General features: G+C 44.8%; 1 protein-coding gene across 1 annotated transcript; it reads right to left on the bottom strand.

Moving 5' to 3' along the window:
* Positions 1-523: 523 nt before the first annotated feature.
* BSCL2 (BSCL2 lipid droplet biogenesis associated, seipin) lies at positions 524-18,354 on the bottom strand. The gene is made up of 11 exons (XM_087881089.1): positions 18,092-18,354; positions 14,732-15,343; positions 14,061-14,142; positions 11,710-11,853; positions 9,670-9,804; positions 6,188-6,285; positions 5,197-5,338; positions 3,543-3,618; positions 3,158-3,238; positions 1,785-1,868; positions 524-854 (listed from the first exon to the last, which is right to left on the bottom strand). Exons 2-11 carry the CDS (start codon positions 14,938-14,940, stop codon positions 694-696), a joined length of 1,212 nt encoding a protein of 403 aa, XP_087737215.1. The 5' UTR covers positions 14,941-15,343; positions 18,092-18,354; the 3' UTR covers positions 524-693.
* Positions 18,355-23,951: the final 5,597 nt, after the last annotated feature.

The following is a 23,951-nucleotide window of genomic DNA, read 5'->3' as shown; positions in this document are numbered from 1 at the left end:
CCACTGGGTGATTTTGGACCAAATCACTAGGAGAGGCGAGTTCTAGTTCGGCCTTAGGCATGAAAGCCCACTGGGTGACTTTGGGCCAATCACCAGGAGACAGGGAGTTCTAGTTTTGACCTAGAAACAAAACCAGCTGAGCGGCCAATCACTAGGAGTCGGTGAGTTCTAATCCTGCCTTAGGCATGAGCGCCGGCTGGGTGTTTTTAGGCCAGTCCTCTCTCAGCCCAACCTACCTCACAGGGTTGTTGTGTGAAGAAAATAGGAGGAAGATTAAATATGGCTGCACATACAGTCCAGTTGTCGAACATTGGAAGTTTAGTCCTGTGACTGGAGTGGGGGGGGCGGGAGCATCAGAACTTCAAATCTGGGTCACGAGTAGCTTCCAGGTAGGTCCGACATAACCCAAGGACTACTGTCATAAGTGGAGGACTCCTGAACACCTCAAACGCAAGCGCTCTCTCAATTCCCATTCTTCGGAGAAAGGGAGGTTTTCGATCGCGAGACAACGGCGGTGAGCGACTCGCCGTTCAACTTTTATTTAACTTACAGTGTTTCGTGTGTGAGGAGAAGGGATTGGAATGTAAACATAAGCAAGGAATAAAATACAAGCCCTCGGGAGAGCAAGGCCTGTGGGTGGGCTACCGGGAGTGTAACATGGAGCTTCCTGGCAGGACTCGAACCCATGCCTGATCAGGAACTGGAACAGCTACTTCTCTGGCGGACTTCCGAGCCGACCGTCAGTGTCCGGGACAAGGGAGGCAGCAGATCTGAGCTGTTCCCCTCTGAGGAAGGGGCAGGAAGGTTGACCTCGGTAAGCAGGGGTGTCTCGTCCGGAGCGTCGTATTCGGCCTCTGTTAAAAGAGGAACCCCCCCCAAAAAATTAGGATCTGTCTGAAGGTGGACGGGGCGACAGGACACATGATTAGCGTTGATGCGGAGACCCCAAATTGTGTAAGTAACGGGGTTTCCTGGCACGCCGTATGCAGAGGTGGTCTTCAGCCGGTTCGGTTCGGTCCGGTTTGGACGCAATCCCATCCTATATCACTTGTTTTTGATGTTGCATGCATGTATGGATGGCACACGCAAGCGAGCGAATTCCTGTGTTTTGTGACGCCGCATGCATGCGCGGATGGCACTCGGTCACATTTCCGGTGTTGGGCGAACCGGTGGTAACGGTATGCAAAGGCCCGCCTCTGGCAGTATGGTTATAAAGCTGGATTTTGGGGACCAAAAAAATCTCAAAGGATTGGTACTTTTGGAGTGGGGAAGACTTTGAAAGATACAGACAATCCTCGAACTACGAACATTCACTTAACGACCACTCAAAGTTATTACAACAGCGCTGAAAAAAAGGGATTTGCGACCAGGCCTCGTACTTATGACCATCCCACGGACGCCTCGTCATAATTTGGATGTTTTGTCAACCGGCGTGTATCTACGACGACGACTGTATGATCCCGGGATCAGGGGAATCGTCATATATGAGCTTCCCAACTGGCTTCCGACAAGCGGAGTCAACGGGATGGAAGGAGGATTTGTTTAGCAACCACACAATTCGCTTAACGACTGCAGCGATCTGCTTAAATCGCCGTGCCGAAAAAGCTTGTAAAATCAGGCCAGGAGTCGCTTAAAACCGGTCACCAGAGCGAAGGCCGGTCGTAACTCACACTTTTTTCACATTGTGACTGTGAACGGTCGCTTAAAGGAATTGGTTGCAATTCGAGGACTACCTGTAGAAAAAGGAAGCACAAGAATGCACTGCAAAATAAAATCCGGGTCACCTTCATTTGAGCTGGCGGTCACACTGGATTCCGTTCCAAAATCGGATTTTTCAAGACTGCTTTTCTTCACCTCCGTCGTAGACTCTGCAGAAGATCGAGGGGATTAAAATCGAGAAAACGAAATCGATTCTAAGTGTACTATCCCGTACAGGTAAGTCCTTGACTTACAACAATTCATTTAGCGACCAAAGTTACGACGGCACTAAAAAAAGTGACTCAGGACCGTTTTTCACACTTATGACGGTTGCAGCAACCCCTATGGTCACGTGATTGATATTCAGATGCTTGGCAACCGTGTCAGATTTATGACGGTCGCAGTGGGGTGTGTGTGTGTGTGTCACGTGATCCCGTTTTGCAACCTTCTGAGAAGCCAAGTCAATTGGGAAGCCATATTCACTTAACAACCGTCTAACTAACTTAGCAACTGCAGTGATTCACTTAACAACGGTGGCAAGAATGATCGTAAAATGTCGCTTAACACATTTCTCACTTAACAACATAAATTTTGGGCTCAATTGTGGTCGTAAGGCGAGGACTATCCGTACATTAAAACAAAACATTAATGCGAGAAAAAGCACTTGCTCTACTGCAATTGAGCCCAATATATCTCTTGCTAAGGGAGACAATTTTTATGGTGAATTTTGCTCCATTTTAAAACCTTTATTGCCACAGTTGTTAAGTGAATCACTGCAGTTGTTAAATTACTAACACGGCTGTTAAGTGAATCTGGCTGGCCCCATTGACTTTGCTAGTCAGAAGGTCGCAAAAGGGGGATCACGTGACTCGAGGACACTGCGACCGTCGTAAATATAAACCTATTGCCAAGCATCTGGATTTTGATCATGTGACCATGGGGATGACTCTACAATGGTTGTAATTGTGCAAAACGGTCCTAAGTCACTTTTTTTCAATGCCGTCGTAACTTTGAACGGTCACTAAGTGAATGGCTGCAAGTCGAGGACTATCTGTAAAAAAAAAGGCAGAAAGATCAAAGAGCCAGGAAACCCGACTGTAAGATTGCTTGGATGTTCGGATTGATCTTCGTCTCCTTTTAATGACCCCATAATCCCTTGCAAGGTAGAATCTGGGCAACTGAATGGAGTTGAGTGTTTTACTGGCCGGATGCCCTTCCCTGTCACCAATACGGTGTTTTGTTCAGCAGATCTATTCTCATCGTGCCCAGAGAGAGAAATATCTGCCTCTACCTAGGATCGAACTCACAGCCTCCGGATTGTGAGGCCAGAGCTCCACCTCCACCTCTAGGCCACCATACCACTCATGTTGGGACTGATCCCGGCAAGTAATTTGATCATTACTCGAGATAAATTTTGAGTCTCGCCCGATAAAAGAAAGAGAATTCAAAATCAACACACCAGCTTTGGACAATTTTTCTCCTTCGGCAACTCCGACATCTTCTGGCTGCAGCAGAGAAGTGTCTTCTTCTACGTCGCCTCCTGGGGGGAAAAAAAAAAAGGGGGGGGGGAAGAAAACTGATTACAGGTAGTCCTCGACTTATGACCATTCATTTAGTGACTGTTCAATGTTACAAACGGCACTGTCAAAAAAAAAAAAAATTATGAGCGGTCGTTTTGCTTATGATCTTTAGGGCGTCTCTGACGTCACACGATGGTAATTCGGTCACCTGGCAATCGTGTCTTTTACGACAATCACAGTGTCCCGAACACACACAGAGATTTTGCATCTTCTTTCCTTCGTGATTGAACTGAGAGCTGTGAGTCCGATCACAACCGACCTCACCTTCTTTAGGAAACACAACTTGTCGACGTGAATCATCCAAGTTTTGCACTGGTCCGGATTTGTCCCGGCCCGGGATCTGTTCAGAAACGAAAAAAAAAAACAGAAAGAGACTGATTATTCATTGGGACTCGGTCCAGCAATTCTGTATTTGTTGAGTTTTTTCAAGGTCTTTTTGTGCCTAGTTCAGGTAGACCTTGACGTAAGACGGTAAGGGAAGCTGCCTTTTGCAATTGACCGATGGGGATTTTGTCAATGCTGATGTCGTTCAATTATTATTGCGGTTCGTCGCAAAGCCAGACAGATGTTTCGATGGGATTTGGCTTCTTGAGTCCTTCCCAAGGACTTGCGTCAGGTTTGATGGTGTCAAAAGTCTCGTTATGGGATGTCAGATGTTCCCTTCCGAAATTGACAGATGGGGATTTTGTCAATGCCCGTCCGTCAATTGCCAAAAAGGCAGCTTTACCTGGAACAGCTGACATTATCAATTATTATTATTCTCAAATTTATTTTAACAGAATCACAGCGTTGGAAGGTCTCACAGAAGTCCAACCCCCTGCTCTGCCCCATTCCAGACAAATTGTTGTCCAATCTCTTCTTAAAAACCTCCAGTGATGGAGCTCCCACGACTTCTGGAGGAAGCTGCTCCACTGAATAATTGTCCTCACTGTTAGGAAGTTTCTCCTTAATTCCAAGTTGCTTCTCTCCTTGGTTAGTTTCCATCCGTTGCTTCTTGTCCTGCCTTCAGGTGCTTTGGAGAATAGGATGACACCCCCCTCCCCCTCTTCTTTGTGGCAACTCCTCAAATATTGGAAGACCGATATCGTGTCACCACCCGGAGTCCTTCTTTTCACTAGACTAGATGTACCCAATTCTTGCAACCGTTCTTCGTATGCTTTAAGCCTCATGTTTTTAGATCACTTATTTGCTGCCTATCTCACGGCAAATAAATGATTCTTTATTGTGCACAAAACATTGTATTCTCACCTAGGCTTCCCCAAACCACGAAGCAGACTCCTTGTCCCGACAAAAACCCCTTTTTATTAAGTTTTGGTGAATTCCTCTCATTCGCATCCAGCGAAGTCTTTCAAGGGAGAATTTACAATCACAGACCTTTATCTGGCTTGGAGAGCTGCCAGGCCCGATATCTTCAAAACTTGGAAAGGAGTCACGAACCAATTAAGCGAACTAATTGTCTCCTGTAAACTCCCCTCCCCTTTCGCTCCTCTTTTATTCCCTCTGGGAGGGGCCATTCACCGTCCACCTGTGGCTTTCCTCCTGAGTTGCCCCTTGTTCTTTAGCTGTTCCCTTCGTCTGGCAACTCTGTGCATGCATAAACTGGGAACAGGCTTCAGCTGTTCTTCTCCCTCACTGATGTCTGACTCCGAAGGCAGCTGATAACTGTTAGACGGCCCTGGCCCACTCTCTGCCTCCGATGCAGAGCCTTCCTCAGACTCCAGGACTGGCCCACGTTCCTCCCCAACCTCCTCACTGTCTGAATCTGCTGCCAACTCCGTTGGCAGGCCACAACACATCGAACCCGGAGGAGCAGGTAAAATATGCAAACTCGTTCACAGGTAAAAAGTTGTGCGGTGCCTACGTGTGTGTGTGTGTGTGTGTCTGTCGCAGCAGGCAGAGAAACCCCCAAAACACACACCTGTACAGAGAGTGTTTCTTTAGGCCACAAACTGCCCCAGATCCACTGCAGGTAGCTGAAAAGCACGATGACGCTGAGGAACATGAAGTTGCTGACTACGCCCAAGACGGCCGAAGTCACAGGGAAGTTGTACAGAAGATACCTGTGGGGCCGAAAGACAAGAAAAACGATGGGTTAAGAGTTCACCGTCATGTATCTCGGTATATTTCGATCCTTCCATTCAAAACTTGAGCCTTGGTAGTACAGTGGTCTAAAGCACCCTGTTATTAAGACCAGCTGCCTGCAATTACTGCAGGTTCGAATCTCGCCAGGCTCAAGGTCGACTCGGCCTTCCATCCTTTCTAAGGTGGGTAAAATGAGGACCCGGTTTGTGGGGGCAATAAGCTGACTTTGTATAAAATATACAAAAGTATAAAGACTATTGCTTAACGCATTGTAAGCCGCCCTGAGTCTCCGGAGAAGGGCGGCATATAAATCAAATTAAAAAAAACAACAACAAAACTTGGTCATCAAATTTTGTTTTCGTTGAATGCTGTAAGGTCTCTCCTGGACTTGCCTTCTCTCTGCGTTGTCGTAACGTCAGAGAAATGGTCGTAAGTCGAGAGTTGTCTATACACACTATTTATCCACGCCTCTGGTCTACTCCATCCCACCCCAAAAAAACTCAAGAGTCTCCTTCAAATCTTAGCAAGGAAAGAATCGGTCCGGAAATCTAGAAATGAGCAGGGTGGATATTCGAGTTGACTCAACGGATGAGATTTGAGCAATTCAGTTATTGCAACACCTGTGTTTGTGACTCTAGAAAGTGGTTTTTTTTAAAAAAAAAAAAAATCTCCTTAAATTCGGCCGGATTTTCCTGGCAAGCCTAAAGTTCTCCGTTTCAAATTCAAACCGGAAAATCTTCCCTGCGTTTATTGCTTTACGTAGGGAAAAAAAATAAATAAGAATTTTCTTCCCTTCTCAAAACATTCAACGTGAGTCTCTCTCTTACCGCAGACCAGTGAAATGCGCGTGAATCCTCAGGTGCGCCCCATAAATCTGGATTCTAGTCGTCTGGATTTCAATCACTGCCCCAATGGTGGGGATATACTAAAAGGAAAGAGGAAAAATTAAATTAAAGAGAGGCAAAGCTGGGTTTTTCCTGCTTGTTATGTTACGGTCTCAGATTATTTCGCAATTCCATGCTCAAACACTCTGCAGGTAGCCTTTGACTTACAATCACAATTGAGCCCAAAATTTATGTTGTTTTAAGTGAGTTTTGCTGCTATTTTTCGGCCTTTCTTGCCACTCTTATTGTCTAAGCTGGGCCAGGATTCACAGGGATCTTAGTTCCCTCTAGTGGAAATTCAAGGATCAAGCAGTAAAAATTTGTAAAAACAAAATTAACATCACAGCCCCATTTCTGAATCTCAGCAACTTTAAGATGGGTGGACTTCGACTCCCAGAATTCCCCCGCGAGCCTGCTTGAAGATGGGTGGACTTCGACTCCCAGAATTCCCCAGCCAGCCTGTTTGAAGATGGGCGGACTTCGACTCCCAGAATTCCCCAGCCAGCATGCTTTAAGATGGGTGGACTTCAATTCCCAGAATTCCCCAGCCAGCCTGCTTTAAAATGAGTGGATTTTCGACTCCCAGAATTCTCCAGCCAGCCTGCTTGAAGATGGGTGGACTTCAATTCCCAGAATTCCCCAGCCAGCCTGCTTTAAAATGAGTGGATTTTCGACTCCCAGAATTCTCCAGCCAGCCTGCTTGAAGATGGGTGGACTTCGACTCCCAGAATTCCCCAGTCAGCCTGTTTTAAAATGAGTGGAATTCAACTCCCAGAATTCCCCCATCAGCCTGCTTTAAAATGAGTGGAATTCAACTCCCAGAATTCCCCCGTCAGCCTGCTTTAAAATGAGTGGACTTTGACTCTCAGAATTCCCCAGTCAGCTTGTTTTAAAATGAGTGGACTTCGACTCCCAGAATTCCCCAGTCAGCTTGTTTTAAAATGAGTGGAATTCAACTCCCAGAATTCCCCCGTCAGCCTGCTTTAAAATGAGTGGACTTCGACTCTCAGAATTCCCCAGCCAGCATGCTTTAAGATGGGTGGACTTCAATTCCCAGAATTCCCCAGCCAGCCTGCTTTAAAATGAGTGGATTTTCGACTCCCAGAATTCTCCAGCCAGCCTGCTTGAAGATGGGTGGACTTCAATTCCCAGAATTCCCCAGCCAGCCTGCTTTAAAATGAGTGGATTTTCGACTCCCAGAATTCTCCAGCCAGCCTGCTTGAAGATGGGTGGACTTCGACTCCCAGAATTCCCCAGTCAGCCTGTTTTAAAATGAGTGGAATTCAACTCCCAGAATTCCCCCATCAGCCTGCTTTAAAATGAGTGGAATTCAACTCCCAGAATTCCCCAGTCAGCCTGCTTTAAAATGAGTGGACTTCGACTCCCAGAATTCCCCAGTCAGCTTGTTTTAAAATGAGTGGAATTCAACTCCCAGAATTCCCCCGTCAGCCTGCTTTAAAATGAGTGGACTTCGACTCTCAGAATTCCCCAGTCAGCTTGTTTTAAAATGGGTGGACTTCGACTCCCAGAATTCCCCAGTCAGCCTGTTTTAAAATGAGTGGACTTCGACTCCCAGAATTCCCCAGTCAGCTTGTTTTAAAATGAGTGGACTTCAACTCCCAGAATTCCCCAGCCAGCCTGTTTGAAGATGGGTGGACTTCAACTCCCAGAATTCCCCAGTCAGCCTGCTTTAAAATGGGTGGACTTCGACTCCCAGAATTCCCCAGTCAGCCTGCTTTAAAATGAGTGGACTTCGACTCCCCAGAATTCCCCAGTCAGCCTGCTTTAAAATGAGTGGACTTCGACTCCCAGAATTCCCCAGTCAGCCTGCTTTAAAATGGGTGGACTTCGACTCCCAGAATTCCCCAGTCAGCTTGTTTTAAAATGAGTGGACTTCAACTCCCAGAATTCCCTAGTCAGCCTGCTTTAAAATGGGTGGACTTCGACTCCCAGAATTCCCCAGTCAGCCTGCTTTAAAATGAGTGGACTTCGACTCCCAGAATTCCCCAGTCAGCTTGTTTTAAAATGAGTGGACTTCAACTCCCAGAATTCCCTAGTCAGCCTGTTTTAAAATGAGTGGACTTCGACTCCCAGAATTCCCCAGTCAGCCTGTTTTAAAATGAGTGGAGTTTAACTCCCAGAATTCCCCCGTCAGCCTGCTTTAAAATGAGTGGACTTCGACTCCCAGAATTCCCCAGCCAGCCTGTTTGAAGATGGGTGGACTTCCACTCCCAGGATCCCCCAGTCAGCATGCTTTAAGAGGGGTGGGCTTCAACACCCAGAATTCTCCAGCCAGCTTTAAGAGCAGGGGGGACTAGAGAATTCTGGGAGTTGAAGTCCACATGTCCTAAAGTTGCTGAGATTGGGAAACATTGCGTTACAGCATTGCAACACAACTAATCCAGACTGCCCCAACTTGACACACACTTCCAGAACTGCCGGATTTCAACTCCCACTGGCCAGATTGGCAAATCGAAAAATCTAACATGTCGGGACAGCTCGAAATCAACGAGTTGATTTTAATCTCCCGGAGACCCGAGATCAAATCTCTTGCTCAGCTGGTTATTTTTTTACCTTACAGGAGGAGTAGAGCGGATAAAATAAAACCGAGCCTTCTTTGATCATGCAGCTAGTCCTCAACGTACAACCACCCAAAGGAGCCCCAAATTTTTACGTTGCTAAGTTGAGACGCCGGTTAAGTGACCGTCGCCCCATTTTATGACCTTCCGGGCCGCCGCGGATTAAGCGAAGCATTCGCTAGTCGTTCGGTTAGTAATGCGGTCGTTAAACGAATCCGGCTTCCCCGTTGACTTTGCTGGTCGGGTGGTCGTAAAAAGGGGATCGCGTGACCCCGGGAGGCGGAGACCGTCATAAATGTGAACCAGTTGCCAAGCACGTGACCAGGGGGAGGGAGATGCTGCAACGGTCGTTAAGTGTGAAAAACGGTCATAAGTCCCCTTTTTCAATGCCATTGTAATTTCGGTCGCTGACGGTTGTAAGTCGAGGACTGCCTGTACAATGAAGGTGGCTTATAACATCATTAAAAGATACAGGTAAGTCCTCGCACTTATGACCGCTGGTAGTATCTCCGCCATCACGGGATCAAAATTTGGGCAATGGTTGCAGCGACCTTCCCAGACGGCTTCCGACAGGGGGGGGCGAAGCCAGATTCGCTTAATGACCTCACGATTCGTTTAACGACTTTGGTGATTTGCTTAATAACCACTGGGCCAAAAAAAAAAGGGTCGTAAAATCAGGCAGGACTCCCTTAGTAACTGCTTTGGTTAGTTAGCCATGGAAATTCCGGTCGTAACTTCGAGGACTAACCCTAGTCTGTTTCTTAATATCGGCATTAGAACAGGGGAATCTCAAAGGATCTGCATGCAAAGCTTCTTTTGGGGGGGGGGGGGCAAAGGGGATCTCACCGAATCTTCTTTGTAATCGGAATACAGCTCAACGTCCACTGTTTGTTTCTGTTCGGTAAACCCCGCGAGGAAGAGGCCGGCGAAAGCGAAGGTGTCGAGCATCTGTAATAATCCCGACCGATAATGCAACATGGCCTAAAACAGGAAGGAAATTCACCAATCAAGAGGTCAACAATCCAAGAATTACAGAGATACCATTTTTTTTTCCCTGATTGCAATCGAAGAGTGTATTTGTAGCTAGCACTGATGATGTTACCTAGTTGGGTCATGAGACGTCTGTAAGAAAACCAACAAGCTCAGAGAGGGCCAAGGACCCTGGCAGTTTTTGCCGTCTTCCTCTCACCTCCTCCTCGTCCTCCTCCCATTCTCTTTCTCCTCCACTCTGCAAACCCCACTCCCTTCTAACCCTGATAATGTTGCCTAGTTGGGTCATGAGACGTCTCCAAGAAAGAAACCAAGATCAGAGAGCATCAGGGACGCCCACCATTCAACCCTGAGCTACAAGGATTCTCTTCTAGCCAATCCACTTGTATGTAAACAGAGAGCAAAGCCAATTCCGTTCTAGCACTGATAATGTTACCTAGCTGGGCCATGAAACGTCTGTAAGAAAACAACCAAGGACAGAGAGCACCAAGGACCGAACTATCATTTCTGAATTAAAAATATTTCACCCCTTCTCATTGTCCCAGACAAAACTACCCAACCCATACAGAGAGCCACGGAAATTCTCCATTCTCACTCCGCAAACCCACTTCGTTGAGTTTAAGTCAATAAAATGTGGTTTATTGCAAGGCGGGAACCAGGTTTGAGACACTTCTGCAGGACCAGCCAAAATATATCACATTAATCACAAATTAAATCACATTAATGGGCTATTTCCCTCTCTTTCAGGCAGAAAACTGAGGGATCAGAGCCAGTTGGGTCTAGTGGTTAAGGCACTAGGCTAGAAATCTGGAGACTGAGTTCTAGTCCAGCCTTAGCCATGAAGGCCAGTTGGGAGACTTTGGTACAATTATCAGGAGCTGGTGAGTTCTAGTCCCGCTTTAGGTACAAGAGCCGGCTGGATGACTTTGGAATGGACCAATCCCCAGGAGTCTGTGAGTTCTAGTCCCGCCTTAGGCAAGAAAGTCAGCTAGATGATTTTGGACCAATCACCAGGAGGCTGGGAGTTCTAGTCCCGCTTTAAGCATGAAAGTCAGGTGGGTGACTTTGAGCCAATCACCAGGAGACTGGGAGTTCTAGTCCCGCCTTAGGCACGAAAGCCAGGAGGATGACTTTGGGCCAATCCCCAGGTGACTGGGAGTTCTAGACCCGCCTTAGCCATGAAAGTCAGCTGGGTGGCTTTGGCCAATCACCAGGAGACAGGGAGTTCTAGTCCCGCCTTAGCCATAAAAGTCAGCTGGGTGGCTTTGGGCCAATCACCAGGAGACAGGGAGTTCTAGACCCGCCTTAGCCATGAAAGTCCGCTGGGTGGCTTTGGGCCAATCCCCAAGAGACTGGGAGTTCTAGTCCCGCCTTAGGCACGAAAGCCAGACTTTGGGCCAGTCCCTCTGTCACTCAGCCCAAGCTACCTCACAGGGCTGTTGTTCACAAAAATAGGAGGAGGAGGAGGAGGAAGTGCTCGATAGTTTTACCACCTCGAGTGACTTGTACAGATAATGAATACGGGATACAATAAATAATACGAAATTAAAACAAATCCAGACGGTAGAATTAACAGGGCTGCCGTCTGTATCTCAGCGGAGGCCGTGAAAGGGTTCCACATTTTTTTTCCAGGATCGGTTTCTCCCGCGACTATGTGGCAGAGGTTTTGTTCTAAAAAGGTTCCCCTTTTGTGATACTTCAAAGATCACTCACTCGCCCGTGTGAAATTAATCAAGGGGTGATTTATTGAATGGCTCCACCCGTCGGCGAGAGCGGATCAAAAAAAATACAAAAAAAAAAATAAGTAAATAACCGGATCCTGTCCATCAAAAAAAAAATAATAATAATCTAATCCCTCTGAGAATCTCTCAATCCTTATTAAAATCCCAGACTTACAGCCCGAGCGGAGGAAGAAATGATGCGTCCGCCTTTGGTGTAACAAGAGATTACTACCATAAACATGCCCAGATTTTGATTGACGGGTGATTCGGGTAATTCCAACTCCAGGGACATTCGGTAAGGTTGGCCGTACATGAGAACCTGGTGGGAAAAAAAAGAGAGAATGATCTTCCTTTGTTGTGGGTCACTCATGCCCCGGTTATCTCCCCCCACCCCCGGTTAGACTACTGCAATGCGGTCTCCGTGGGGCTGCCCTTGAAGACGGTAAGGAATCCTCCACTTATAACCATTCGTGTAGCGATCGTGGGAAGTTACAACGGGCTGAAAAAAAGTGACTTGGGAACGTTTTTCCAGAGTTAGGGCCTTTCCAGCATTGCCCCCGTGATCAAAATTAAGATGCTTGGCAACTGGTTCGTATTTATGACGGCGGCGGTCATAAATCATGCGATCCCCTTTTTTACTTTACTTTGCTTTTTACTTTTATTAGACTTCTATACCGCCCTTCTCCCGAAGGACTCAGGGCGGCGTACAGCCATATCAAAACCCATAAAATTTACAAAATTTAAAAAAACCATTAAAATCAAAGATACAAAAATTTGGCCCACAAATTAAAAAACTGACATACGAACTTCTGACAAGCAACGCCAAGAGGGGAAGCCAGGTTCACCAAACCATCGGCTGACTAGCTTTATCAACGTGGCAAGAAAAGGGGTGGGCAAACTCCCTTATAACAAATGTCTCACTTAACGGCAGAAATTCTGGGCTCAACTGTGGGCGTAACTTGAGGACTACCTGTACTTACCACCCATCCTCGCATGGAGGACCCGTTACAGCGTTCCCACGGTTACGTGATGAAAATTTGGATACTTGGGAGACCGGCGTGTATTTACGAGTTGTAGCATCCCAAGGTCACAAGTTCTACCTTCTGCGACCTGCCTAGCCAGCTTTTGACAAGCATAGCAAAAGAGCCTTGGTAGTACAGGGGTTTAAGGCACCCTGTTATTAAGCTGGTTATTAAGACCAGCTGCCTGCAATTACTGCAGGGTTCGAATCTCGCCAAGGCTCAAGGTCGACTCAGCCTTCCATCCTTTCTAAGGTGGGTAAATTGAGGACCCAGTTTGTGGGGGCAATAAGCTGACTTTGTATAAATATACAAAAGGATGAAGGCTATTGCTTAGCGCATTGTAAGCTGCCCTGAGTCTCCGGAGAAGGGCGGCATATAAATCTAAATAAATAAATAAATAAATAAATAAATAAATAAATAAATAAATAAATAAATAAATAAATAAATAAATAAATAAATGATTGGGGGGGAAGCTGGGCTCGCTTAACGACTGTTGTGTTTAGCAACACAAATGCGGGTGGGTCAGTTCAACAGGTATTGCACGAGGGCGATCAACTCCGCCGTCTTAATTGCCAGGCTGCACCCAACGGGCGCAGCAGCTGAGATAAAACCGCGAGCCGAGAATTTCAGGCCCGATTTGAATTTCACCTCGTTTCTGATGCAATACCAAAGAGGCTCAAAAATAAACAACCCCAGAGCATCGCGTGCAGCTCTCACGGAGTTTCTGGGCTGAAATGCCGATGGTTTTCCTTGCTCTGGCATGTGCCTAAAGACATCTGTCTGGTCGGACATATCCTGTTTTTAATCGCCTATGATGATCAAAGCTAATTATTTACAGCCTAATTTTTCCTGCCTTCAAAGTTGGAGGGAGGGAAGGAAGAAATGGAGGGAGGAGAGGGAAGGAAGGAAGAAGGAGGGAAAGAAGGGAGGGAGGAAAAGGAAGAAAGGAAAGGAAAAAGGGAAGGGATAAATGAGGGGAAGGGAGGGAAGGAAGAAAGGAAGAGAAGGAGGGAAAGAAGGAAGGAGGGAGGAAAGGAAAGATGGGAGGGATAAAGGAGAGGGAGGGAGGGAGGGAAGATAAGAGGGGAGCTAAAGAGGAACAAAGGAAGGAAAGAGGGAGGGAAAGAAGGAAGGAAGGAAGGAGGGAGGAAAAGAAAGGGAGAAAGGAAAGGAAAAAGGGAAGGATAAACAAGAGGAAGGGAGGGAGGGAAGGAAGAAAAGAAGGGAACTAAAGAGGAAGGAAGGAAAAAGAGGGAGAGAGGGAGAGAAGGAAGGAGAGAAGAAAGGAAGGAGGGAGGGAAGGAAAGAAGAGAGGAAGCAAGAAGATAAAGGGGAGGGAGGGAAGGAAGGAAGGAGGGAGGGAAGGAAGGGAGGGAGGGAGGAATCAGAATTATCAAAAATCACAGAAGAACAAAAATTAGTGTACAACTTTTGTTTCCTGCAACCTTATTCCATCTCATTTCAAAACATTGTAGTCATCAACTGGTCTTTGAAAATCGCTCACCTGGTCTCGGCTGTCCTTGATGAACGAAATGTTGGCAACAGGAAAGGAGCAGAGTTCAGGTCCCGGGTGGCCACAATCTGTCCTGAAAAAAAGGCCAAAGAGTTGTCCCAAATCAGATTCAGATGACACGTTAGCAGATCTCAAGCTTACAAAGCTGTTATTTTTATTTATTTATTTTTTTTGACATGTAAGTTTTGGGGCAAAGAATTACAGGTAGTCCTTGACTAACGACGATGCGTTTAGTGGCCGTTCAAAATTACAATGGAAGTGGGAAAAAGGGACCGATGATCATTCCTCGCTCTTACGACTCTCCCCGCGGTCACGGGATCAAAATCTGGGCATTTGCAACTAGCGTGGATTTACAACGGTGGCAGAGTTGCTATTTGAGACCTTGCCCGCCAACTTCCGGCAAGCAGAGTCAAGCGGGTGGGGGGTGGGGGAGACCGATTCGTTTAACGACCATGTGATTCGCTTAACAACTGCACTGATTCGCTTAACAACCCTGGCCAAAAAAACAAAAAGATGGCAAAATCAGAAGTGACTCGCTTTAACAACTTCCTTGCTTAGCAATGGAAAATTTTGGCCCCAATTGCAGTCGTAAACCGAGGACCGCCTGTCATAATCTCCTACTAACCCAGTCTTGCTACAAACCCCCATCCACCCAAACTAACCTGAATTGGTAGTGTACGGGGCTGACGTAGCTGACCGTCGGCATGTAGGAGTAATAGAAGCTGCCGTACAGGAAAATTGAGACCCAGAGGAGCAGCAACAACACGCAGAACAAAATGGCCGTCTGGAGGACCGTGCGCCGTACTCGCAACATTAGCAAGGAGGCGACTTCTTGGACCCAAGCCAAGAATGGTCCAGGACTCGCTGACATGATGGCGGTTGGTTCAAGATCCAAGGAAAGTAAGTCAATACGTTTGGGGAGGGGGGAGTTTCAACCCAAGCGGCGAGCGTCCGGTTTTGGGCACCGCGGCAAAAGCACAGCAACGTAACCGGAGTTCTTTCCGCAACGAAGAAGTGGATTTAAAAATAATTAAAGCGTGGTAGTCATTTTAATCCGGAAGTCAAAAGCTTTTTACGCAGGCGAAAAGGACCGGGTGGAAGATGGTACGCTGGTGCATTGCGGTTTTCGGAAAGCGGCTTTGGCTTCATGAGAAAAACAGTAAGATCAGAACATGCTGGATGGGGAGGGAAGGGGGGCACCAAGCCCTGGGACCCCTCCTCTTAAGAAATTAGGCTGTTCTTTTAGACTCCGCTCCCCAGGGCCCAGAAGGTTCCTAAAATGGAAGGAAAAAAAAAATAAGACAAAATAGATACAGGGTTATTGCAGACGGCAGATTTCGCAAATTCTTGGCACATATTCTTTTTGGGTTCAACTTTTCCCTACAAGTCTTTGGATTTGTGAACAAAGAGTGTTAACCCTTCTTGGAGAAGGAGGTTCTACAGCAAAGGGGGGGGTATCATGGGATGCAGAGATTATAACCCCCACTCCCCCCCAAAATAAATTCAGCCTCTGACCCACTTCCTTTGCCAATTCTATCTGGGTAACCCAGACGGAGCTTGCAAAGAACAGTGTCAGAAGCGACACTATCGGTCGCTGATGGTTGAATGTTAAAACAATCTGAGTTTAATATGTAATAATAGAATAAGAGAGTTGGAAGGGACCTTGGAGGTCTTCTAGTCCAACCCCCTGCTTAGGCAGGAAACCCTACACCACTTCAGACAAATGGTTATCCAAACCTCTTCTTAAAACCTTCCAGTGTTGGAGCATTCACAACTTCTAGTGGCAAGTTGTTCCACTGGTTAATTGTTCTCACTGTCAGGAAATTTCTCCTTAGTTTTAGGTTGCTTCTCTCCTTGATTAGTTTCCACCCGTTGCTTCTTATCCTGCCCTCAGGTGCTTTGGAGAATAGCTTTGCTCCCTCTTGTTTGTGGCAGCCCCTGAAATATTGGGGTTTGTTGACAAGTTTATTGGGGTTTGCATTGGGGTTTCATTTTTTTATAAGCCACCCGGAGTCAATGTGAGTTTGGGCAGCCACGTTTTTATTTTATTTATTAAATGTACTAAATTTTATTAAATGTATTAATACATTTTAAATTTAAATTTATTAAATGTATTAAATGTAATATGTGCCTCCCATCTGATCTAGAGGCAGAAAACTGTACATTTTCTAAACAAACACATAATAAGTAAAAACAAAGACTGGTGAGTGATACATTTGGTCCCTACTTCTCAATACAGCCAACACTTAATTTGAACCAATTTTAATTTTTTTAAAAATGCTTTCTGTAAAAGAGGGAAGAAGATAAAAAGCCTTTAAATAAAGCTACAGTTAAATTATTACAGTGCAAAGCTCCCAATTCAGAATTCCGAGGAGCAAAAGCTGTACTAACACCCAACCAAAATAAAGTATTTTAATTTTTTTTTTCTTTTCTCAAACAAGAAGGCAAAACTTGGGACAGGAAGGAACTTAAAATCAGTTACTGCTCAAGGTTACAATCCGTAGTTGGAGCGGTCTTAGTTGGAGTCTTAATTGCAGTTTTAAGTACAGTTTTTTAATAATATTTTAATCTGTATAATCTTAATTTTGTAATGTTTCAATTTTTTTTTACTGGTTTTATAATCTTTAGGGTAGATGGATGCCATAAAAATTTAATAAATATCTTTAATTTTTAATTATTAAATTTTTATGGCATCCATCTACCCTAAAGATTATAAAAGCAGTAAAAAAAATTAAAGATAAAGAAGACTCGAAATATTATAGGACATGGAATAAATTTTATGAATGGATAGAGACAAGAGGTAGAAATGAGAGGGAAGTTTATGAATGTCAGTTCAACAAAGATGTACAAGACCATGGATATAATATGTAAAAATTTGTAAATAAACTAATGTATGTAGAAACTTAGTTGAAGTTTTCTTTTCTTTTCTTTTGGTTGTATTGCTGCAATTACTGTTAAAATAGTACAGCTATAGTTATTAGCATGTATGTTAAGATTCACCATTGATCTCTCTCTGGCTATGCTTTATTTGCATTGTTATCTTGACATGGCACTGTCTTTTCAATAAAATAAAATATATATTTTTTAAAAAAATTAATAAATAACATAATAGTGAGCTTAAAGTTGAATCCCAATTCAAAACACAGCAATGCCAACATTCAGAGTTACACCGGCTCTTTTGAAGTTACAAAACACACAACAGAATTTGTTGTTGGCCTGTCTTTGTTTGATAAACTGTGAACCACAATCTCTCACAATTCTCCCAAACGACACTTTTTAAAATTTACTCATACTGTTTACACTTGCCAACATGCCCTGGCAATCAAACTAACAGCCTTTAAAATTTTAGAAAATGACAGCCTCCTTTCCCAGGAATGTGAAATTCAGCTTCTAGTTACAATTCTAAGTTTCTAGTTCAATTCTAAATTCAGCTCCTAGTTACAATTCTACGTTCTTAATTAAACAAACAAACAAACAAACAGACGAAAGGCATCCATACAAAACTAAGTGCAACAATATACAAAATCCTGCAAAGTCCTCTTATTTTTGCACGCAAGGGAGAAAGAAATTAAGAGGGGAAATTGGACCTGCCTTGTTATGATAAAAGTGGGTTTTTAAAAACTTGGGTTTTTAACTAGAAACAGGGAGAGACAAGGTCCATACAGTCCTTAAACCCCCCCCCCCCACACACACACCAATCTTGGTTTAGGCTTCTTTGTTAGAAGGGAAGCTTCCTTCCAAACACAAACCACCATTCCCATCTCGGTTTAAGAGAGGCAACCAGGATAAGAGGTCTTGCAAAAAAAAAAAAGAAAAAAGGATCAGAGATGTTGCATGCAAGGATGGGGAGGAAAATAGTGGGGAGGGGGGAATGCAGAAGGAAAAAAAGGGGGGAGGGCTTTTTTTTTTTTTTTTTTTTTAAAGTCCCATCTGCTTAGCTTGCAAACCCTGATTGGGAGTCAGAGAGGAAGCTTGTTAGTTTCCATTAAAGGGGGGGGGGGGGAAATAAAATTTCAAAGCACCTGAATTAATTCCAGCGATGTTGCTGCTGCTGCGGCTCCGCCTCTGGATTCTCCCTTTAAAGTCTTCCCCCCCTCCACCCCCCCCCTTTTTCCTAAATGTGGATCTGGTGCTACCTCTTCCGGGTTTGGCCCCGCCCCCGAGGAGGGAGGGGGGAAAGGAGGAGGAGGAGGGGAGTGGCCTGTTTTTTTAGCAAGGCTGCTGCTGCTGCGAGCATCTTCCAGTCACGTGGTCGGTGGGATGCGGCTGCGGCTGCCTGCCTCCCGTTTCCATGGAGACGGGCCGAAGCGGAGGACCGCTTCGGTGCCTTTTTCTCCAAATTAAGATGCTGGAGGGGAAGGAGGGATGCTCAGTCGGGAAAATAAAAGAGATTTATGTTTAACCAAAGGCTTCCCTGCTTTCTGATTCTTCTTCTTCTTCTTCTAATAGTGAAACAGGGGTCTTTTTATTTCATCATTAAATAAAATGATGAAATATCGGGGCCCTGAAGACTTTTTTATTTCAGCAAGCCGGGCTGGGTTAAAAAATCTTTTAATTGGGGAATTTTATGGCCAAGGGGTTTTAAATTGGAGAAGCCAAAGATAATTTAAAATTCGTTTTAATGTATTTTAATATTTGCATTGTGTGTTTTTAATTTTAGTTTAGTTTAGTTTAGTTTAGTTGATTTGTATACCGCCCTACTCCCGAAGGACTCAGGGCGGTGAACAGCCAACAATAAAATACATAAATACACAAAATTTTAAAAACCCGATAAAATCAAATTAAATTATTTGGCCCAGACAAATTAAAATACCCCAATAATTTAAAAACAGATTAAAATTTACATATTTAAAAAGGGAATTTTGGCTGTTCACCGCCCCGAGTCCTTCGGGAGAGGGGGCGGTATAAAAATTTAATAAATAAATAAATAAATAAATAAATAAATAAAATATAAAAATTAAATATTTAAGCTTCCTTACGAGTTGGGGCCTGCATTCGCACAACCCTAGATTCTGTGGGCTTAGGCGTTAAGATTTCTCGGGAAAGGAATCTTTTATCGCCTGTGTTGCAGACACCTAAAAGAAATTCCTTTTAAAGCTCTGTTAAAATCAATTCCCTGGCTTTTATTTACAAGAGGGTGAGCTTGCAAGTCAGGGTATGGTTGAAATTTCAAGTATTTTTTTTTTTTTTAGCAGATTAAGTGATAAAAGTGTAGGATAAAAACAGGAGCGTAGAACATTATACGTGCCCAGCAACTAATCTGAGAAAAATGGAAAAGGTGTCTCTACCATAAATGGTGGAGCTTTTGATCTTTACGATTCAGGCCCTGAATCAGAATTATTTTATGGAATTTCAATTTCAAACCTTTATTGTCAATGCAGAACAGGTGCACAATGAGATTGGCTGAGCCTAAGATTGGCTAAGCCTAATTCTTATAAGAATTGATTTATATAAGTCAAATTATTTCTTTCTACAACTTTCCCAAGTTTCTGGCAATCTTGAAAATTAATTTACTCTTTGGTAAATCCAATTTATTTCCAAGGGGGGGGGGCACACTGTGTAAAGATATTTAAGATGACGGCCTTAACGGTGGAATAAGTATATTCACTGAATACATGTAGTAGCAAGTCACTAATCTTGGTAGGAATACCGAATATGTATCTAATGGTATTATGAAATAGCCATTTGGAGTGCAATCCTCTGGGTACCCGTTTAAGTAATTTTGACCTGGTACACGTTTTACATTAAATTTTCCATCTGTTTACCTACAATTAAATTAATAAGCCAGAATTGGCTAAGCATGTTGTGTGAACAAACTATGGTTAAATAAACCACATCCTAGAACAAGGTGCGAATCAAGACATTTGAGTTTAACACCTATCTTCTGGGATGTTTGGGGTGTTTTTAAAAAAAACATTTCACGGGCTAGTAGAACATATATAAACCTGTTTCAATATAATTCATAATTATATTATTGAATTATATATATATATAAAAACTCAGCCCAGAAACTCAGCCCAGTGCCGTAACAAAATACATAAATAGGCTGTGAAACTCTATTTAACTTAGCATAAATTGTTAATACCCTTTTCTTTCTCCTTTTCTCTTTTCTTTCCTTCCTTTTCTCTCCGTCTTTCCTTCCTATTTTTTTTCTCCTTCTCTCCCCCTTTCCTCCTTCCCCTTCCCTTTCTTTTCCTTCCTTCCTTTTCATTCTCCGTTTCTTCCTTTTTTTCTCCTTCCCTCCCCCTTCCTTCGTTCATTCACTGCCTTTCTTCATTTTTTCTCCTCCTCTCCTTCCTTCCTTTTTCTCCTTTCCTCCCTTCTTCCCTCCTTCTTTCCCTTCCTTCTCTACCCTTTCCTTCCTTCCTTCCCTCTCTACCCTTTCCTTCCTTCCTGATTATGCCGTTTTGTTTGTGTTTAACCCTGGATTACGCAAACCAGGATGTCCACCCAGTCTTCCTTCCCAAGGTGATGCAGGAAAAGGAGCTAGGTTTTGAAAGTCTGGTGCCCAATGAACTGGGAGAACAATTTTTTTTGGGGGGGGGGGGAAAGGCTGTTGATGTCAGATTTGTAAATGAAAGCAATTGCTGACAAATACTGCAGCTCCCCGACGTTCATATTTACACAAGGGGGAATGGTGGTGTTTGACCAAGTGACACAGCCACTCTCTTTTGACTCCGCTTCTTCCTTTCGTGCCCCCCTCCTCAATCAACCTCTTCCGTAATAGAGCCCGGCTATGCCAGCCCCCTCCCACACTTTCCAGTCCTGCCTTTCAAGCAATGGCTGTCTGGGCAGGAGGTGGGGGGGGGGTGTACCATCAGCCCTCCCTCTACCCCCCCCACCCTTTAAAGAGATGGTTTGGTCCCAGCGTTAATTGCTTTGTGGAATCCTTCAAGGTAGATCAATCCATGGGATTCAATTTCATCTTAGCCAAGGTGTGCCAAACGTCTTAGGAAGTCAGGGGTGGGTGGGAAAAGAGCCCCTTTCTGGTCGTCCACCTTGGAAGAGGGTTCTGCAGGGGTTGCTGCAGTGCCCCCCCCACTCCTTCCCTCCCTCCCAGCCCAGGTGACTCTTCCCCAGATCATCTCAGCACTCCAGCCCAAACGGTCTGACTTGGCTCCCATCTTCTCTTTTCGGCAGGAAAATCTCTCCAAAGGTATGTGTGTGTGTGTGTCTTAGTTTGGGCTGGGTTTTCCCTCTTGGATCCTTTCGGGATCCTGGGGGTGGAGTGGGGGGGGTGTCAGGGGTGGGGTGGGGTGAGAAATGATTTCCATGTAAATACAGGAAATCTTCCGCAGGGGAAAAAGAAAAAAAGGCCCCAGTTGTAAGAGGGACTTGTTCATAGGGACTATTGGGATGGGATAGAGATAGATAGATAGATAGATAGATAGATAGATAGATAGATAGATAGATAGATAGATAGATAAGACAGACAGATGGATGAATAGATAAGATGGATGGATGGAGCAGAAAGTAAATAAGGCAGGCAGGCAGAGAGAGGGGAAAGGAGGGAGGTAGGGAGGGAAGGAAGGAAGAATAAGGGAGGGAGGAAAAGATGGATGGATGGATGGATGGATAAAATGGATGGATGGAGCATAAAGTAAATAAGGCAGGCAGGAAGAGGGAGGGGAAAGAAGGAAGGAAGAATAAAGGAGGGAGGAAAAGATGGATGGATGGATGGAAGGATGGAGCATAAAATAAACAAGGCAGGGAGGCAGAGAGAGGGGAAGGAAGGAATGATGAGGGAGAGAGGAAGGAGGAAAAGATGGATGGATAGATGGATGAAAGAGGGAGAGAGGAAGGGGGGAAATGATGGATAGATGGAAGGAAAGAGAAAGATGGAAGGAAGGAAAGGGGAAGGAAATGATAAACAAGGTAGCTAAGGAAGGGAGGGAAGAAGGGATAGATAGATAATAGACAGAGAGAGAGAGAGAGAGATCTTGTCCTCTATTTGGGTGGGAAATCAGATGGAAACAGAAAATCCCCCCCCTCCTTGCTAGAGGGGCTGTGAATGACTTTGGATGTCCTACTACATTGGGACTGTCTTTTATTTCTGTTTTGTAATCTCTTTTTTTTTTTCAAACATATTTTTTTCTTTCTTCTTTTCTATTTATCTTGATTGCCTCAGAGATCGGAGAAGGGAGGCCTTGGGGCAAAAAATAAATGAGGGGGGAGAGATGAAGCGGAGAAATTTCAGAATGAGGCAGGGGCTATTTGCGGGGTTTTTTTTGAGGGAATTTTACATCAAATCAGAACCGAAGGGAAAATGTTTGTTTTTTTCTAGAGAACCAGAAGTTAATTCATCTTTATTGTACGCAAGATTGGGTTGCTGTAGGGAAAAAAAAACAACGAAGCATCCTGGTTTTTGAAAGAAGCCCTAAAGGTTATTTAGAGGATTGTGGTTTGTAAGAAAAGAAAATGGTCTTTTGTTACGCTGGAGTTATTTTTAATTTTTTTGTCCTCCTTCCTTCTCTCTCTCATCTCCCTCCCTCCCTCCCTGCATTCTGCCTGGGTCTACATTCACACAACCACATTTGAGGTTGTGGGTTTGTGTTACAGGAACCCAGCGACAGCCCCAAATGTCGCTCTTTCGCATGGTTTATTTCTGGCAGGTTGTGTAAATCAAAGCCAGGTTGAAGTCGATAGGGATAAGCGGTGGCTGAGGAAACTGTAGTTGTTCAAATTGCGGCAAGACGGCCACAAGTTGAGGTCGGGACGTGAACTCTCGAGTTTAACCCTGGTGCAGAATAATAGTTGTGCCGTGGTAGATGCAGTCCCCACACACTCGACCCCCTTGCTGGGCGAATGCGGGCCTAGTCATGCTGCTAGTCCTCAAGTTACAATCCAAAAGTAGGGTTCATTTTTTGTTTTAATATCACGTTCTCCGTATAAAAACTGGAGGATTTTAAGAAGAGGATTTTAAGAAGCCATTTGTCTGGAATAGTATAGGGCCGTGATGGCGAACCTGTGGCATGTAGAGTCCTGTCTGTGGGCATGGATGCCATCGCCTCTTCTGATTTCCAGCTGGTCTTCGTGGGTGCCAGAGTACCAGAAAAAGGCCTGAAAATGGCCCAAAAAACAGGCTGTTTTTTGGTCACTTTGGGCCTGAAAACGGCCCAAAAACAGGCATGCACGCACCGGACAGCTGTTCTTTTGGGTTTCCGGCGTGTGCACCTACATGCAAGTGCACGCGTGTTCTGGTTTGGGCATTCGGTGCCAAAAAGGTTCACCATCACTGGTATAGGGCCTCCTCGAGCAGAGGGGTGGACTAGAAGACCTCCAAGATCCCTTCCGACTCTGTTAATGTTCTTCTGTTCTTCTTTTATTTTCTTTTTCTTTCTTTCCTTCCTTCCTTTCAAGAAGATTGGGCAACCTTTGTCTGGAACGGTATATATAGGGTCTTCCTGCTTAAGCAGGGGGTTGGACTAGAAGACCTCTAAGATCCCTTCCAACTCTGGTATCCCGTTCCAATTGAGAGATCTCTTGCAAGACCACCACAAAGAAAAAGAAAAAAAAATCATAAAACGAAAATATAAATTTCCCAGGCAAAAAGAGTTTTTACTAAACCATCCAATCTTGATGACACGATGGGAAATTGCCCTCTGGAAGTTCAGGCAGGTGTTAACACAGGGTCGGTACCCTTTGGTTCGCGTTCGTAAGACCCCCCCACCCCCCCAGTTGTATTTTCTACTTGGGTTTAACTCCTAAGAGAACTGACCATGATGGGGTGTGTATGCAAACCTACCGACGCCCACTAGGTGGTGCAATGCATTGCTGTACTGGTTTTGCAACTGAGTGGGCGCCCTCCAGTGGTCGCCGGCAATACTGCGACGTAGCCCTAAGCTACGATTCAGCAAATTCTACTTCTAGCGAAGTCGCTTG

This window comes from Pantherophis guttatus, chromosome 18 (genome assembly GCF_059756535.1).
Source record: "Pantherophis guttatus breed Tessera chromosome 18, ASM5975653v1, whole genome shotgun sequence".
Taxonomy (NCBI): Eukaryota; Metazoa; Chordata; class Lepidosauria; order Squamata; family Colubridae; genus Pantherophis; species Pantherophis guttatus.
The sequence above is the reverse complement of the archived record's forward strand: the minus strand, read 5'-3'. Positions and strand labels throughout refer to the sequence as shown.

Excerpts from the sequence above, each read along its gene's own strand:
- BSCL2 (XM_087881089.1), bottom strand. The coding sequence starts at position 14,940 with ATGTCAGCGAGTCCTGGACCATTCTTGGCTTGGGTCCAAGAAGTCGCC. Across the intron at positions 3,619-5,196 it reads AAGAAACACTCTCTGTACAG|ATCCCGGGCCGGGACAAATC; the intron begins GTGTGTGTTTTG and ends GTTTCTGAACAG. Across the intron at positions 1,869-3,157 it reads AGAAAAATTGTCCAAAGCTG|AGTCTACGACGGAGGTGAAG; the intron begins GTGTGTTGATTT and ends GATCTTCTGCAG.